General features: G+C 40.9%; 1 protein-coding gene across 4 annotated transcripts in view; it reads right to left on the bottom strand.

Moving 5' to 3' along the window:
• Nucleotides 1-209: 209 nt before the first annotated feature.
• The window catches only part of cd276 (CD276 molecule), a 74,748-nt gene continuing 57,842 nt past the window's right edge, over nt 210-17,115 (bottom strand). For all 4 annotated transcript variants that reach the window (XM_034220845.1, XM_034220844.1, XM_034220847.1 and 1 more), the window contains 2 exons: nt 14,374-14,412; nt 210-1,052 (listed from right to left, as the gene is read on the bottom strand). In XM_034220845.1, the coding sequence (XP_034076736.1) occupies nt 14,390-14,412 (23 nt within the window). In that variant the 3' untranslated portion in view covers nt 210-1,052; nt 14,374-14,389. The remainder of the gene's footprint in view (nt 1,053-14,373; nt 14,413-17,115) is intronic.

Raw genomic sequence — 17,115 nt, 5'->3', positions numbered from 1 at the left:
TGCTTTGACAATAGTTCTTGTTTTACTCATTATGTAGAATAGTCTAGTCGGCAGATAAATCAACTAATGGAAAAGTGGAAGGATGAATTCGAGCAGCATGGCTAATCCTGTGGGTGAAGAAATGTCTGTAATAAACTCAACCTTGTTCTGCCCGAACGAGCACAAAGTGGCCGCGGGAATGGGACCAATAATTACCAATGACCAGGCAGTTTCACCATGTCTCTTTTATGTAAATAGGCACTGGGTTATCTTACACAAATGGCTTTGGCATTCATACATGAACATATGGCACAGGGACATGCTCAAGTACCTTACAAAAATGGAATAAAAGTACAGCTACTAGTGAGGAAACGATGAAACATTCCACAGCAGCAGTAAAAACGTGTTCATTAAAAACAATTTCTTACATATAAGGCTGTCAGGTCAGTGAGGAAATCAGGGTGTATCCCATGCACCATTTGCAGTGTGTTGGAGCTTAGCTGGCATTCAATTTCAATTCTCTCAAGTTACTGAATATAGGAGCGCACACTGACAGGTACAAGTTACTCCAGCGACATACGCTAATTAGCAAGTGCAGGAGTAATGGAAGAGCCAAGCTCCCTCTCTGGCAGAGACAGTGATGGCAACTGAGGCAGGGTCATCTCTTTAAGTGTCTCACTTCCTATTAGACAGGAGATCTCTGGCACATGCCCCATCACAACCCATACGGAGTGATGTCAGCCACGGAGAAAGGATCCTGTCACATCCTGTAGTTTTCAAACAGAGCTTCTCTTTTGCATACTGCATAGAACAACTGCGTTCACTCACTGCCGCGGCCCTCCATTGACAGAAAAAAGAGAGAGGGCAATAGAAAATAATGGCACATGATATGTTTATGTGTTTTGATGGAAACTCGAGGGAAAGTCATAGAAGGAAGATGATGGACTCAGCTTCTGCTCAGCGAGGCTTTGACATTCTGTAGGGGGACGCTGGAAATAGTCTCCAGGTTGATGGATAGGTGGAGTGGGATTACCCGCCAGACTCATCTCCTGCCCGCCGCCTGGCCCCGTCTCCTGGAAAAAGACACAAAAACACAATACGTATAATGTCAGGCTGCTCACCGTGGGAGAGGTTATTAACTTTGAAAAATAATGAAACACTGCAGGCCTGTCAGAGTAACCAACAGCTAACCCAATTACTAAAACAGAGGTAATCCCACTGGTAAATCTCGGGCTCATGTGCAGATTATAATACTTTTCCACTATTATCGTTATAAATAATTCAATAAAAGTGAAGAAAACAGCAAAAAAAGCCATTTTAGCATTATTAAAAAAACAATCACACCAACTGGAAGCTGCTTTTCCAAGGATGTTCCAACCTTCAAGTCTCTCTCCACCGACACATCCTCCTCTCTGTTTCACAAATGTATCTCTGAACTTCTTATGCTTCTCCTCACTCGTAGCCCCTGCGGACCACCCCACCGCTGGCACTGCCTGATAAATTGTTCTCCCTGCATCATTAAACAGTTTGAATTAACTTGGGTGGAATTTAATTATGTCACACATGAAGCTCTTCGACTTGAAGCTTTTAAAAGTAATATAGTTTGCTATATGCTTGGAGGTTCGGCTTTTAGATACATTATTCAAGCCAGTCAGCTATATCTGCATGCAACTGGACTTCTAAATGGAAATAACACACTTCATCAGGATGGATCTTTTAATTTAAATTTGTGTTTCCGAGAAAAAATTGAACATAAATTACCTGCTTGTGCTCTGTGTCGCATTAAGACCTCAGCTGTACTTGTCATAAATCCACTTTGATTAAGATGTACTGTAAACTTCAATAGATTTGACTCTGTTCACATGCCTCCTGAGCACTTACTGTGTCTATGCTAATATGTCCTCACAGGAAATACAAAAATAGTTCTGTTAGTGAGCTTCTCCTACCTCCTAATTGACACTCATTATCTCCACTTTATTACATTTTAGGCTGATGCGATGTGGATATATCCTAACTGAAACCCTAAGGGCATTACTAACAGCTCCAAAATGTCAAAGCAAGAACTGAAACAGTAATAAAGTATGTCATTCTAAATGATAGGAGTGTTTGCAGAATAATATCTGTTTTGCAGAGCAGCGCAGGATTTGAAAGTGGAGTCTTGCTTGCATTTGCTACCTGTCAGAGGGTAATCCAACTTATCCATCACCCAAATGAACACAACACAATTTTCACACATGCATTTTCTCATCAGATTGAAATACCCCTTCAGCCCCCAGAGAGATCTCAGCATCTGTATTTCAAAGAGCAGTCCTGCTATCTGTCGAGTCCGGAGGTCAGAGGTGAAACGAGAGACCTTTACCGAGACACTGGATGAACATCTGCTGCGGAGTAATTTAGAATCTCAAAGAACCACAGGGACGAGCAACCTGAAACGATTTCTTTTTTTTCCCTGGGATTGTTAACACAGGCAATCAAAAAGTAAACTCCTACTTAAGTGTTTAACAAACAGCTTCTCTCTGGCGGAGAATCCAAAGCAGGCTTGGCAGGGCAGAACCGTCGGTGCACTCCAACACCTTAGACGCAAGCTGATGGACAGATTCATTTAAAGCAGGTACACGAGATTGCACACTAATTTACTCGGGCAATAGGAGAGTGTTCATGTGAAAGATACACCGGCACCCAGGATTCAAACTAATGAACCGTTGTAAATCCAACCATTTCTTTCCTCATCTACATTGAAAGTAGTGTCAGACTTCCTGCGCCCTGTCGGTTACTTTTTTATATTTATATTCTTGTGGAACATCACACCTCAAAACAGCAGGCCTGCTGCTTTTAGACTTCGACAGAAAAACAACAACAATCCGAGTGACTATCAAAGACAAACAGCAGGCATGGGATTATGAAAGTAAATGTTTGGGAATAACCTTGGGAAGTATCCAGGATAATGAGGAAGCTGCTAAACTTTGGTCATTACCAGATTATCAAACACACCATGACAATGTCTCTGTATATAATGAACAATTATACTATTTCAGATTTGCTTCCATGGATGCATTTGCCTTTCAACAAAGGCCTTACAGACTTCAATATACAGTAGAGAGCTTAAATGGAAATAGGATCCCGTGGGAGTGGCGGGACAGAAATGGTGGGGTGTGGAAGATATCTACTGTAAATAGCGGTTAGAACCATCAGTGTGGGAAGAGATATAAGAGGCTATTATTATTATAAGGCTTAACGATGCATTGTACTTCATGGCCTTCAAATACACTGTGTCTTCTGTCTACCTTCCCCCAGCTTTCTCTCTTTATAACGAGTTGTGAAGTCTGGTACAAAAACATCAGTTTCAACCTGAATGTAAAGCTTAACTATTAATAAAAACACCATCACTGCTGCTCTCTAAATGCGACATTAGGCCATCTGATTTATAACATAAATGTGGTATTGCGGGAGGAATTGGTATTTTAATAATGCTTATTTTCAGTTAATGTTTTCTAAAATTGGATAATTTAAGAACTTGTTTGACATTTTGGGGAATTTGTTTACTTGCAGAGTTATTTAAGAATGTCAATAGCACTTTATGTCTGCAGGAGAAATATGAAGCAGCAAGCAGCTTTGTTACTTAAACTTAGCACAAAGACTTTAAGATATAATAATATTGCCGCTCTTTCCAGTTGTTGTGCTAAGCTAAGCTAACCTGACATCGTACTGGGAAGAGAGTGATATCAATTTCTTCATCAATTTCATCTAACTCTCATCAAAAAGGAGGGCCATTAAGTCGTTTGTATTCTACTGACATGTATATAGACTTTTTGCACTACTTTTTATTTTGTATTTTATTATATATGTTGCATTGTTAGAGGAGCTCAGGTCAGAATCATTTCATTGCCATTTGTACACTTTAGCTTTGTGCATACGACAATAAAACCTTTGAATCTTGTAATCTTGTAAGCCGTCTACCTTAGTGATAATTCACAAAGGTTTCAAAAAGCATGAAGTATGCAGTTCTGCTGCAGGCCCATCCATCTTGTTCCAATAATAATAATAATAAGGCAGAGTGAGGTGTGTAACGAGTCATTCTGTTACCACTCCACTATTATTCCAAAGCAGCTGCACACATCACACTCTAAAAATCTCACACCTTTATCAGCCCTTTTTCTTTGGTCGAGGTACCCCAACCTCGACCTCTCTCCGAAAGCAGCCTGCAGCCCCCCTGGTGTTAATTATAACACTTTTTCCACTGGAGCCTGGGTGGGACGTGAAAGTGCATTAATCTTGATTCTCCACTTCAGTCTAAAAGATCATTTGAAGAGACTCCTGTGGTAAGCCCCAAGGCGAGGTGACTCAGTACCACGAGAAAGGTAGGAGGAGGAGGAGGAGGAGGAGGAGGAGTGGAAAAAGAGTCACAGTTTGTTCTGAGCTCACACTGGGAAAAGGAAAGTCAATAATTTACCTCAAACCACAAATGTTGTTAAGTATGTTAATCTGGATGAATATAAAGAGGGTGACATGACAGGCACCAGTCTTCCACCTGTGAGTTGCTCGATGCAGCGTGAAGGTGCCTGTCACCCTATGAGCTGAAGGGCTGTGACATGTCGATGAGTTTACATTCAGCCCCATTTCATTGCACGGTCGCCCATCATAGGTATGCACAGAGGTCATTGCTGCACTTCGTGTTGACCCCATAACCATGAACCATAGTAGATGCACATTTACCATTCAAATAATGAAACAAATCTAAAAGGTAGAACAATGGCCTTGAATAATGTCCAACCCATATATTGTATATAAGAATTAGATTGACGTCACCTATTGGCTTGTACACATTTTGTGAAATCTTGAGTTTGGTGTTATTGCAGTCACCATCTTGGTTTTTGCCCGTTGCCACAATTAACTGTGAAAAACTAAAAACACACCGTAAAAGGTTTAGTTCCAAGATAAGAACACAAGCAATAATCCTGTCAGGAAAATGTTTACTAAAGTAATACATCCATTGAGATTAAGGGTAATGTTATCATAGACTTCTATAGAATCTGGCCTTTTTCCTCACTCTGCTGGCGATTAGTGACAATGCTAGTTTCAGAAAAAGCTGCATAGGGTTCACTTTTAAGACCCAGAGGTTAATGCTTGGTTCAAACACTGAATCTTTGCAAATCCACTAGTGCACCACTGACACAATGTGGACACAACTTCTGATCTTATAGTAAGAAAACACCTTCAAATCATTCTCATTGAGTTCATTTCTACAGAATAATTTCTGCGCAATTAATTTGGAATGACTTGCTCTGCATGTTTGATCACGTTCTTCCTTATAATTAGTCTTCTTTTGCATAAAAACCCCTTAAAGCAGTTATTTGCCATGCAGAGAATGTCTTAGCTTCAACTATACGAGCATGGATACAGTTTCACTTATGTGCAATAAAAGGTATCTCTATTCAATGATCAACAGCTTTAGCATCTCCCCATCACAGTGGGGGGGGGGGGGGGCTGTTCAGCATTTAGGTTTGTCCATCTGTAAATGCTCTGTTGCTCTCCACAGATTCTCTTTGATTGCTATCTGTGTACTTTTTTTTTTAGATGTTTACCTTCATATTTGATGTGTGCACCATGACATCAAGTCAAGTTCCTCGTACGTGTGAACCTATCTGGCAATAAACCTGTTTCTGATTCAGATTTTTAAACAATAGGCAGGGATCCATTTAAAAACAACTGTTTGTGACGAGAAGCAGTTGCTTGCCATGAAGTGAACCTTTTGACTGCGTAAAAAAATCAGCTTATAGAGGAGAACATTACACGGGCAAAACAAGAGAGATATTTGAAATGTGACGACTGTTCAGAGAGAGTGCTTTGATCGGTACGGAGTGAGGCATGTTAAGTGAAGATAATATGTTGTGACAAGGCGGGCCATGGCCTGGTGACCACACAACGGTCATGTTATCACCATGGTGGTCTCTATTGCCCACAAAACATTGCAACATATACATCTGCATAATATATGTTGCGGGGTCAAAGGTGTGCTTGCCTGTACGCAACATTTAACAGAATTACAGGTTATTGAGATCCAGTGAACTCTTTTGCTTGATATCAGTTTGCATTATTCCTGTTTATGTCCATACCGCATAAAGCATAGAGCGATATGAAACAGCCTCAGAGAAGAGAGGGATGGAGATAATTTCAGTATTGGTAAATCACTTTTATTACAGGACATTATATTGCTTGTTACAGCCTTTTATATGGAACCCTTTTTATCAGCTATACATTGATGGCATGTCTCAGCATCCCAGTTGTATCCATGCACCCTTTGTGTCCCCACACCGCTGATCTTGTACACACTCTCTCATCTGCATTATGAGTAATCTATGGTAGTTAATTGAGCCCAGAGGCAGTTGGTTTCGATGAAGGCTCCTGTGCTTTTCTGGCAGAAACAGGAGAAATAGAGCTCTCTGGAGAAGGCAACCAGAGCAGAACTCCCTGTGTTCATTAGCTGTCATTGATCAGCGATTCAGTTGCTGCGCACCACAGCTCACATATTACCAGTTTCATGTCCTCAGAATTAATATAAAGATACGAAAAGGGAGCTAGCACAGCATTTTCTTCATTATAAGTTATTTTCCAATGCGTTTTAATGATGTGGATGGATTTTTGCCAAGGTTTTAAATGGTATGCAGAGACTGCCACGCAGCACACTTGTCCATTCCTCAGTTTTCTGATATCAATATGAGCTCCTATATTCAGTTATTGGCTTCCCTCAGAGGCTATCATCGCTGCAGCCTTTACCATCACAGGAGATGTACTGTAGAATGATGCTGAGAGGTATGAACATGCTGATAAATGGCTGAGACAAAAGTATAAATAATGCAGAGATCAGAGACACTGGAATAGTGAGTCAAACTCCACTTGGAGACACCTCCCTGGAGAGAGTCCAACGTAAGAGTCCTGTCTGACATCATCAGCGTCTGCAGGGCTTCACCTGCCACGCACAGCAGAGAGGAACTCCAAGAACTCTCTTCTCTACGACCTCGCTGTTCCACACACCAACTAAAATAACACACCCCATCACTTATACCTGCTGCAGGCTTGTAAACCACATTTAGACCGGTTTCCTTCCTCACTTAAATCCATTTTACCTCTTTTATCTTGTCCCCATCCCTGGAGAAAGAAACCCCCGTATGTGCAATCTGTACTTACACAACCATGACCGAGTAAACCCTGAGCTATTACTCCAAACGAATATAACAAGGAGATTTATTCTACAGAGTTTAAGTGAATGTATAGGGGGGAATTAAATCAATATTTCTCAACTGCGCTGAATGAGCCTGAGAGGGGCTATTATGTAGCACTAATTGCACCTATAGGGCCTATCTTTAAAAAATTGAATCTCTCTCATTGGAATTCATTGAAAGTCGTCGACCAGGATCGTCCACGCTGCTCCTCATTTCACTGAGTTTTCATTTATTCCCTTCATGTCTGCCTTTGAATATGTATTCTCTTCTCATTTACAGCGATCTGTGTCTAGGCCAAGGTTCTGCAACAACTTGTATATAATCCTTTCCACATCAAAAGAACAAAAAACTCTTTCATACAATCTGACGATTATGAACAAAGGTTTTAGCGGTCCAAAGCAGAATTTCACAGAGGACCTTGCAAGGTTCCCTCGACCCACACCAGTTGTGTGATGGTGCACATTAACTCCAGTGTCCAAAGAACAACACCACTGATATTCAGCATTTTCAAGTGTTGCTGGAAAAAGCATTATTCAGACCCTGTGGTTACACAACTATCAGTGAGTAACCTTCACTGACGAAGAGTTTATTTTGAACTCAAAATCTAACTTTGGAAAATAACCAGCTGACTCACGGAGTATTCTGAATCATCACACTAGCTTTGGTTGACAGCTGGCGTATGTATTTAGAGAACAGTGAATGTGGATTTTGACCCACATTTATGACAGTGGTGTACAGTAGGAAGAGTTAACTTCAGTATCAGTATGAAGAGGAGGAGACATGTGTAAAACCAACCCTCTTCCTACACAAAGAAAGGTGTATCAAATGAACATGTACTCATCTGAAACCCCTCTTTTAACGCCTGCCTACATCATTCTATTTTTACTAGACTAGGGGAAAACAAAACAAGCCAATATCAAGTTTTATTTACTCAACACAACTACTTCCATTAATGTCCAAGTTTCCAGACGCACAGAGTTGCCATAATGATCAGTATGCAGCATTTATGATAGCGCACAGCCACTAACGATGGAAACAATCTACAACATATTGAGTGTGCTGCAGAGCCGTTTACTATGTTATCTGTGCTGGGCCGCCAGTAATGAAACAATACAAGTTTGAATGGATGAACATAAGTCAGGAATGAACACATGTATCGATAAGGCAAAGGTTTATGAAAACAAAGTGCCGCCTCAAACTAAAACGGCTTAATTAAATGCAGAGCCTTGCTTTATTAAATAAGATATGCTGCACTCTGCATAAATGCATTAATCGATGGAAAAACTGCCACACAAATATTAGAATAATTGATCCAGGATGATTCAGCAGCAGAAAGGTCGAGGGGCTCGCAGGATATTACCTAGCAATAACAGTCTCGGTGAAGGTCAGTGGATACTACGGTAATGACAAATGTCCTCTCTTTGACTCCTGCTGGCCAGACTTTATTTTAGTTACAGGAAATGACTTTCTGCACCTTCCATCATCTTTTACTCACTCTGCATGCTGCGGCGTTATGGCAATGACCAGTTAGGGTATAATAAGAACAAGCTGTAACTGTCCAAGCTTGTAATAAAAGTATTCACACATCAGAATTAAAGTAAGAGTTAGAGGAATGTTTAAGGAGAGATAAAGTGTGCGTCCGTACTGTATGCTAATGTGAGAAGGTAGTGAAGTAGACAGTGGAGCAGTATCTTCCAGTTTTCTCTGTCTCCTCTGCAAAAGCTGTGCCCATAGTACTGTACACAAACACATTTACAGACATCAACTTGACATAGTAAATCTGTACTGTTTTTCAGATGCTGTTAAGTATAAGCTTGAGGGGACTTCTAGTACAGGTTCCCCTTATTCGTTCTTGATGGAAATTCTTTTTGGAGCAAACAAGGAAGCTGGAGACCAACCCGATGTCTGACAAACTGAAGGTTTATTCAAAGTATTTGCCTAGAGAAATGACAATGGAAACAGTGCACAGAGAAGTGTTCACACGTCAGTTCTGCTGAAGTCTCCATGGGTCTGTATTTTTAACAGATTTTTAGGCTGGTAAAATACATATCTGCCTGTGGTCAAAACATGTCCATACACTAGATGTAGAGGAAACTTCTGTGTAGCATGCAGTGGAGTCACCGACTCAGGAAGGAGACACGGGAAGAGTCGGAGCTTTGATGTCAAACCACTGTGATTTATTTGGAGTTGGTACCAGAGTATTCACATCACAAATCCAAGAGTCAGAGGTTCTGACTTCACGGTAGAGTTGCCACGTCAATTCTGGAGAGCCTCTCTCTTGCCAGCCCATCTAACTGGTTTCGCAGAGAGTAAACAACATATTTGAGAAGATAGCCTAAACAGTGTGGGAACACAGAGCTACTTGCCTCGGACACTTATGACCTCGAAGATTTCACCTTGGAGTCCACAAATACAGAGAAGGAAGTGTCCCAGTGTACCCACAACACAGACCATCTGTCTCCCAGTATTGACCGGTCACAGAATGGGAACAATAACATTATTGGCTAAGCCGCCTGTGTCCTTAAAGAAGGTAAACAGACATCGAGGTTTGTCCTGTATGTTACTAATTGGCGTCTTATGATAATTATTTCCACAACACTAGAAACAGCCACCTGAAGATAAGGGTGGATTTAACAGCTATTACTATCTGTCATGTGTGATCTAACACTGAGCAAACTTACTTGATTGATTCTTAAGATACAAAATACATTTAAAGACTACTTTTTGAATCTACTTGTTCTTGTATATTTAAATAGATATGATTCAACTAAAAAACATGCAACACGTTTAATAGATTTGAAATGGTCCTGAACAGCAGGGAATCATCAGTAGCTAAATGCGTCAAATTGTGTCTCATTTTCTGACAAAAGACAACCCATCAAGCATCAAAATGCTTTTATCATTCCAGCGCAGAAGTGACAAAAAAACGTCAATATCTGTTAAATTGAGTGCCACTCAAATGTGTCTAAAAACATCCAAACAGCTATTTCACAAAACAAAACAAAATCCTCTTCCCAAACTGTGCTTTGTTGGTTACACAGTGTAGCGTTCCCAAAATACCTTCAGGGTGTTGGGCTCTCCTGGCCTATAGAGGCTCATGGCCATGGCTGAGTGGACATGGGGCCGGTGGGAGTGTCCCTCTCCCAAAGGGCCACAGGGGCCAGCACCATGGCTCCCATTACTATCAGATTGCCTGCCTGCTTACCGCTGTATTACTTCTGCTGCTCTTAGTCCAGGTCAGCCTGCTTCTAGAGCAGAGTCATTTCAAAATAGGGAACACAGCTATACAGCTTTATTTCCGATAAACCACTGGCTGCCTTCCTAGCATTTAAACATGGACAAAAGCCCGTTTTCACAACAGGAGGGTGAAGAAATACTGAAGAAAAAATAAAACTAGAATACTGCCACACACCAGGTTATAAAATAGCAATAGAAACAGAGTGTTCACTAATACATGTATTCTATTCTACATCTATTGACATGTATATAGACTTTTTGCATTACTTTTTATTTTGTATTTTTGTAGTACTTTAATATATGTTGCATTGTTGGAGGAGCTCAGGTCACAAGAAGTTCATTGCCATTTCTACACTGTAGCTTTGTGCATATGACAATAAAACCTTTGCATCTCTGAATCTTGAAAGTATGAAGTATAAATATCCTGGTCTCCAAAGTACATCTGGGGAATTGGGGCAGAAAAGCAGCTAAAAGAGGCGGGACAGACCAGTCTGCACTAGCCAGGTGAGTCAATCCCCACTGCAGCAAAATGGTCCACATCCACCTTTTGAATGCGCTCAGCAGGGGGTCACAAACAGAGAGGGAGATGCATATCAGCAGGCAGGAAAAAGCATGAAACCTGGTCAGGTACTCCAGAGTTGCCGCCATCTGTGGTATATATTCTTTGACGAGTTATCTACCAATGAGGTTCCTGCAGTCTGGTCACATCATTGCGTAAATTACATAACGTTTTTCCATTTCTGACAGGAATAATGCAGTTACTAATGTGTGTTCCCAGTTATCAACACTTCTCCTTCTGTCAAGTTGCTCATCGAGGTCATGTGCTAATCCAGAAAAGACCAAAGATTAAATAAAGTGGGCAGTCGCATATACCCAGAAATATACACAGGTCAGAGTGCCCTCCTGTCTGCCTTTTCAATACAACCTATCAAGAAAGGCCAAAATGATGATGTGTTAATAAATGTAATAAAATATCCTTGTTAAAATGTCATCAGCCCATTTAAGATGATGTTGCTGATCTCCCTTCAACCGACTTCTCCTGCTGTATGAGATGTGGACCTGTACATGGTGCTGAAAGTCAGGTCACATACAAAGAGAATACTTAAAGGAATGGTTTGCTCATGACACTCATTTTTAAATAATTATCATCCGATAAAACAGACCAGTCTCTGCCAGTCTCTTTTTTTTTTTTTTTTAATCCGATGACGTTATCAGTGATTTTAAACTGATTAATTACCGAAATAACATCAACACTGTGGGCGGCGCCATTTTACCGGACGTGACGTAAACCATGCGTTTGGTTTCGAGGACACGTTGATGTTCATGTTATTTACTGTAGTTACTCTCTTCAAATATGCCTCATTGTATCGCGAAACATTGCCACAATTCTGATAGGAACAATCCACGGAATGCTCGGTTCCATCTGTTGCCAAAAGGTAAGCGTAGGAAGTACGTACGGAGGCAGTGGCTAGCGAAATGTGGCCGGCCCGAACCGAAAGATCCACAGGCGCATGTATGCAGCGAACATTTCAAGTTTCCGGACGACTACTCTGAGAGTATGATAAAACATAACATGGGATTTATTGAACAACCATTACTTAATGGAGATGCAGTACCATCGGTCTTTCTGGTGGCATCACCGACCAGGACACCAGTTCGGCCAGTTGAGAAATCGCCCTCTGCAAGTGTGAAGCGACGGAGGACCAGAAGTAGTGCTCGGAGTAAGAATAAGGTATGTTATAGCGCATTTCCATTGCAGCGGGTAGCCCCGTTTAAACGTCCTTTATCGTCCAGGCCAGGCCAGTTTTTGGTGGCCTTTCCATATAGCGTAGTACCGACTAGTGGGTATTTCCCCCCAGTTTTTCCGGCCCCATACAATCGTGGTTCTAGGGCCAGGGACAACGAGGCTGAGTATGCTAAACTAGAGAGGGAATCGCTAGCAAGGGTGGTACTACATGCATACATATCTAGTAATCAAAATCATTGTATCTACTAAGTAGTACTAAGTAGGCTCGAACCTGTATGGCTGAATTCCCCCATCCAATCTCTTCATATTGCTCAAAACTTATTCCTCGGCTGACGAGTCCGAACTCAAATACTCCGCCATGTTTTCGTGTGTTTACAAAGTGAACGCATGGATGACGTCACGACCATCACGTGACTACTGAAAATGGGCAAAATGGCAGCGGCCTGACGGAATATACAGGTTTTGATAAAAAAGAGCTATAAAATCATTATTTACCGGGGAATATCGCTGATTTCTTCAGGGTATGGTTTAAACATAATGTTTCACTAAATACTGAAGTTTTGATTAATTATCTAATGAGTGGAGCATTCCTTTAATAACTATATTAAAGTGCACCTATCATGCTATTATTAGGCATATGGGTCTCAGATATATACAAATATATAAAAACATGTCTATGATGTGTTTTGCTCAAAATACAAACAGATCATGCATTTTAGACATCCCTCATATCCCTCTATTTCAGCCCTGTTAGAGAAACGCAGATTTGGGGTCCTTAGCTTGAAAAAGAGGAGGCGGAGCTAATGCCTGATCAGAATTCTACCGGAGATAAAGTACAAATTCTGCTGTGATAAAACGCCATCCTGTCTAAACCACGTCAAGGATTATTTCTGAAACAGTATGGAGCTCAAATGCTTTTTCTCTTGCGGGTTTATCACAAGGTGAGTTCCTTTTTTTATTTCCAGCTTTTTAAACACATGTGCTCTTCACAGTACAGGTTAGCTCTGAGTGTTAGCGAGGCGTGCTAATGTAAACAAAGACGAGATTACGTCCAAAACACGTCAGGCATTGTTTCTGATAGCAACTTTCTGTGGGTCCGCCGCCGATTTGACGTCATATCGGCAGCAAATCTGTATCCGCTCGTTGTTCCCCCGTTTTTAAAATATGTGGGTACGGAGTTTTATTTTCTGACGCTGTGTGAGTTCCCTGACGCACCGGGGACACACAGTTATGTATAAAAGACTTTTTTTGCATGCACTTTAATATATATCATATGTTTTTGTTTTTAAATAAGCATAAATTACTCCTACACATTGCCATCAATTGATACCACAATGTATGCTTTGCTTTACTATTAGGTGGGCCTGTTTTATACATTGCTATATGTCTATAGATTTGAGTTTGATCGATAATATTGATATTCAGTTCTTATGAAATGTTACTGATCACTTCTTGATTACTACTCAAGGGCTAAACAGCGAGTTGGGGGTGGGGGGGGGGTTGTCTTCTTGTCAACATAAACAAATACAACTACAAATGAGATTTATATTTTAGTATGACATAGTAGTGATAAAGTTTGACCAATGTCAACAGGAACAAAGCAGACTTTTTTTTACCGTTTAAGTAGCAGAGAACGTATTGTTGTCATCGAACACTTGTTATATTTGAATCTTGCATTCACATTGATGAAATGAGGATTTGACAAACTTGAATCCATTAAAACTATGTTCTTAACCTTATGATGTAATGGTCAGCTCTTCACAGTCCAAAGTTGGCAGATTGAAAACGTCACGCTGGCACTGAACATGAAGTTATACACAGCAGGAAATAGAAAGAAATGACTCCCACATTAAATGTTTACCATTAATTTGACTCTTACAGCTTTGAGCAGGCCGGGGGAATTTATGTGTGCATGCATGATAAAATAAAGATTTGTCATATCAGCCAGTGACCCTGTGATTCCTGAAATCAAAATGTCAAGACTTCTAATATTCCCCGACTGTCTGCTAAATGAATGCAGCCGAGCCTCATTACAGCAGCACTTACTCATAACCTACAGAGGCCCTGTGTCCTCCAGAGAATTACGGCTGAGAACACAAGGCAATTGTGATAAGTGAGAAAAAGTATGACAACAAATAAAACACACAGCTGTATTTAACACACAGATATTCATAATGCAATCACACTCACCTGTTATCTCTGGACTTTAGCTATTCAGGAGCGTCATGGCTGAAAAAAATAAAAGAATAAGATCAAAATGGTGCAACTTTTAACGATCTGAGAGGAATTCAACTAAGTCATGTAAGCATCAACATTTATTTATTTGTTTATTCCACACATGGCAGTTATTGTATTGTATCACAAGGGGTAAGACGTCATTTTTACTCAATGGACAACATTTTGTTTTACTTTTCTTAATGTTGGGTTAAGAAGCTAAAAAAGCACACTGAATGTTTAAAATCATGCTAAAACATGTTTACCCAGGTGTGCTGTATGATGAATCATACTAGATCAAAAATTAAGAGGTATGTGGCTTGTTGTATATTAGCATAAGTAACCCCCCCTAAACACTACATATGGACAGGGGTTGTGTTGTGTGCAAATATTCCACACACATGCCCAAGAATTTGAGAACTTGGATCTAAAAGAGACTGTGGGAAGTCTTGTTTAATACACTTTAAGAAAGTAAACATGTACACTTTGTGTATTGCCTTAAGGACCAGAGCATCATTACAGGCTCGGTGGTTGTTATTGCGTTCCCTCCTCCTTCAGCACCCCCTCCTCCTCTGCTCCATCTCTGTGCACCAACCTTGCCATGGCTAACAGGAAGCAGAGGGCACAGCGCTTTATTTAATTAGTCACAGCAGCTGAGTGCTCATGTGGAACCAAACAGGGGAGGCAGATTGGGGTAGTGAGATGGATAGGCACTCTCCCACCGGGCCTTGGCTGTGCTGTCAGAGGAGCGTAGATTACATGACAGAAGGGGGGATGAGGGGGGGGTTTGGGTGGCAGGAGGATGTAAATGGCGTCGGTACCGGGGGATTCATCCCAGGAAAAGGATTGCCTTCACTCCTAAAGTTCCCCTGTCCTCTCACCAAAGCTCCTTTTACACTGTTGCACACTGAGGGGGTTTGACTGCTTTTATTAACGGTGACAACACTCATTATTCCAAATGATTTAGGGGCTGTTATTTTTCCTACATTTGTTTTGACAATGATCAGGTGGCCTTTTCCTCCACGGGCCAGCAGATAACCTTCCAGAGGTTGCAAAGTAGCTCAGTGCTGCAAGTCTTTCAGGACTTCCTTCCTTAAACTAAAGACAAGTTTGTCAGCAACTTGGAATCTGATTTTTGAAATCTCATCATTCTCACATTGAAGTTATCTATAGCAAGAAGGGAGAACAGCATCTACAGGAAACACCGATTTGCACATAATTAGAGAGTTCTGGTTATGCGAAACCTACATGTATGTTTATAATTTGTGCAATTTATAATTTCCATTGTTAACGAACAAATGGTCTTGGCTTTCAACACCAAAACAGCATCTTTCGGGGTTCGACACAGAGAGAACACAGTAGTAAACATGCAGCTGACTGTATGGTGCTGAACCAGCAGGCAACATGAGTGCAGTGCTTGAGTAATGTGTGCGCAACTACTAAGCAATGGTGTGCCGGGAGCTCTTTTAATTAGTGCTCTTGAAGTTATCCGGTGACCCACATCTAATAATGAAGGCAACATGAATGTTCTATTTACATATCTTTAGTTGGTAATGTGTGACCGTTGGGAGTGCCCAGTGGCTGAGTGTGTGCTGCCAGTGAAAAGGGAGAGCATGTCAAGCCGAGCCGCCTGGGGGCTGCTTTCCAAGGCCCTATCAATTCAAACTAGCAATGTGGAGTGGTATGTTAGTGACCTGCAGGTCTGTCGAACTGGGTTATGTAAAGAACACGGTTTGCAACTTTTTAATAAGCCATGGTTTGTTAATGCCATGTGTCCAAGAAGTTTTTGTGTGCCATTATAACTCCTGAGGTGTTTCCCTGAGGCCCAGCGAACATTTCGAGCACATTTCTTCCACATCTGCAAAGCCAATTTAAAAAGATATCTGAAATATTTTATTGTTTACATCATTGTTTTCTTGCAAGCCATCGTCTTCTTTACTGCATTTGCTGGAATCTTGCTGAATGTGTTGGTATGTTACTGCCACCAAATGCTAGTGAATACGTTTTGAAACCACAAAAAACAGGGCCTGATTGAAAAACCATTGCTCTGACGTGCCTTTGAAGTAATTGGAAATCATTAAAAGATTAAAAAAAAAAAAAGATTTGAAGAAACCAAATGTATTACATTTATTTCTCCAGTCGTTGTTGGCTGCTTGCAATTATCCAATTTCCTTTTTCAAATTGTTATGGTTAAATGGACATAAAGGATAAGAAATTGCCTAACTATAGTCAAATTAACTCTATGTTTAATGGAGAATATTCCACGAGACAGCAATTGAACCATACAGAAATATTGAAACATCTTAAATGAAGCAGTAAAGATGCTACACTTAGATTGCCATGACAGACACAAGGTGAATTTGTTCCTCACGCATTAGGGTGCTGTATTTTCATTGCTATGTGAATAACTCAATAGACAATATAGAGGGGGGATATAATAAGCGCAGAGGTGACTTTGACTGGTACAGCTGTCCTTGTTTCTGTCTGTCTGCTCTAGAGTCACCTTTACACAGTCTTAGCTAGCTGGCTTCTTAAAATCATTTACGGAGATGAGCTACTGGGCTTGAAGCTTTAATATGATTTGAGCAACTTTCAGTGGTGGCCTTGGCGTGAAGGAACCAGAATGTGGTAAAGGGACGGGCGTCCTTGTGCATTCAAGCTTTATAAAGCCCACTCTTCCCTAACTTCCCACCTTCACGGGACCTTGGCTCGGTTAAG

This window comes from Gymnodraco acuticeps, unplaced genomic scaffold (assembly GCF_902827175.1).
Source record: "Gymnodraco acuticeps unplaced genomic scaffold, fGymAcu1.1, whole genome shotgun sequence".
NCBI lineage: Eukaryota > Metazoa > Chordata > Actinopteri > Perciformes > Bathydraconidae > Gymnodraco > Gymnodraco acuticeps.
Note: the sequence above shows the minus strand (reverse complement) of the source record. Positions and strands in the feature narration are given on the sequence as shown.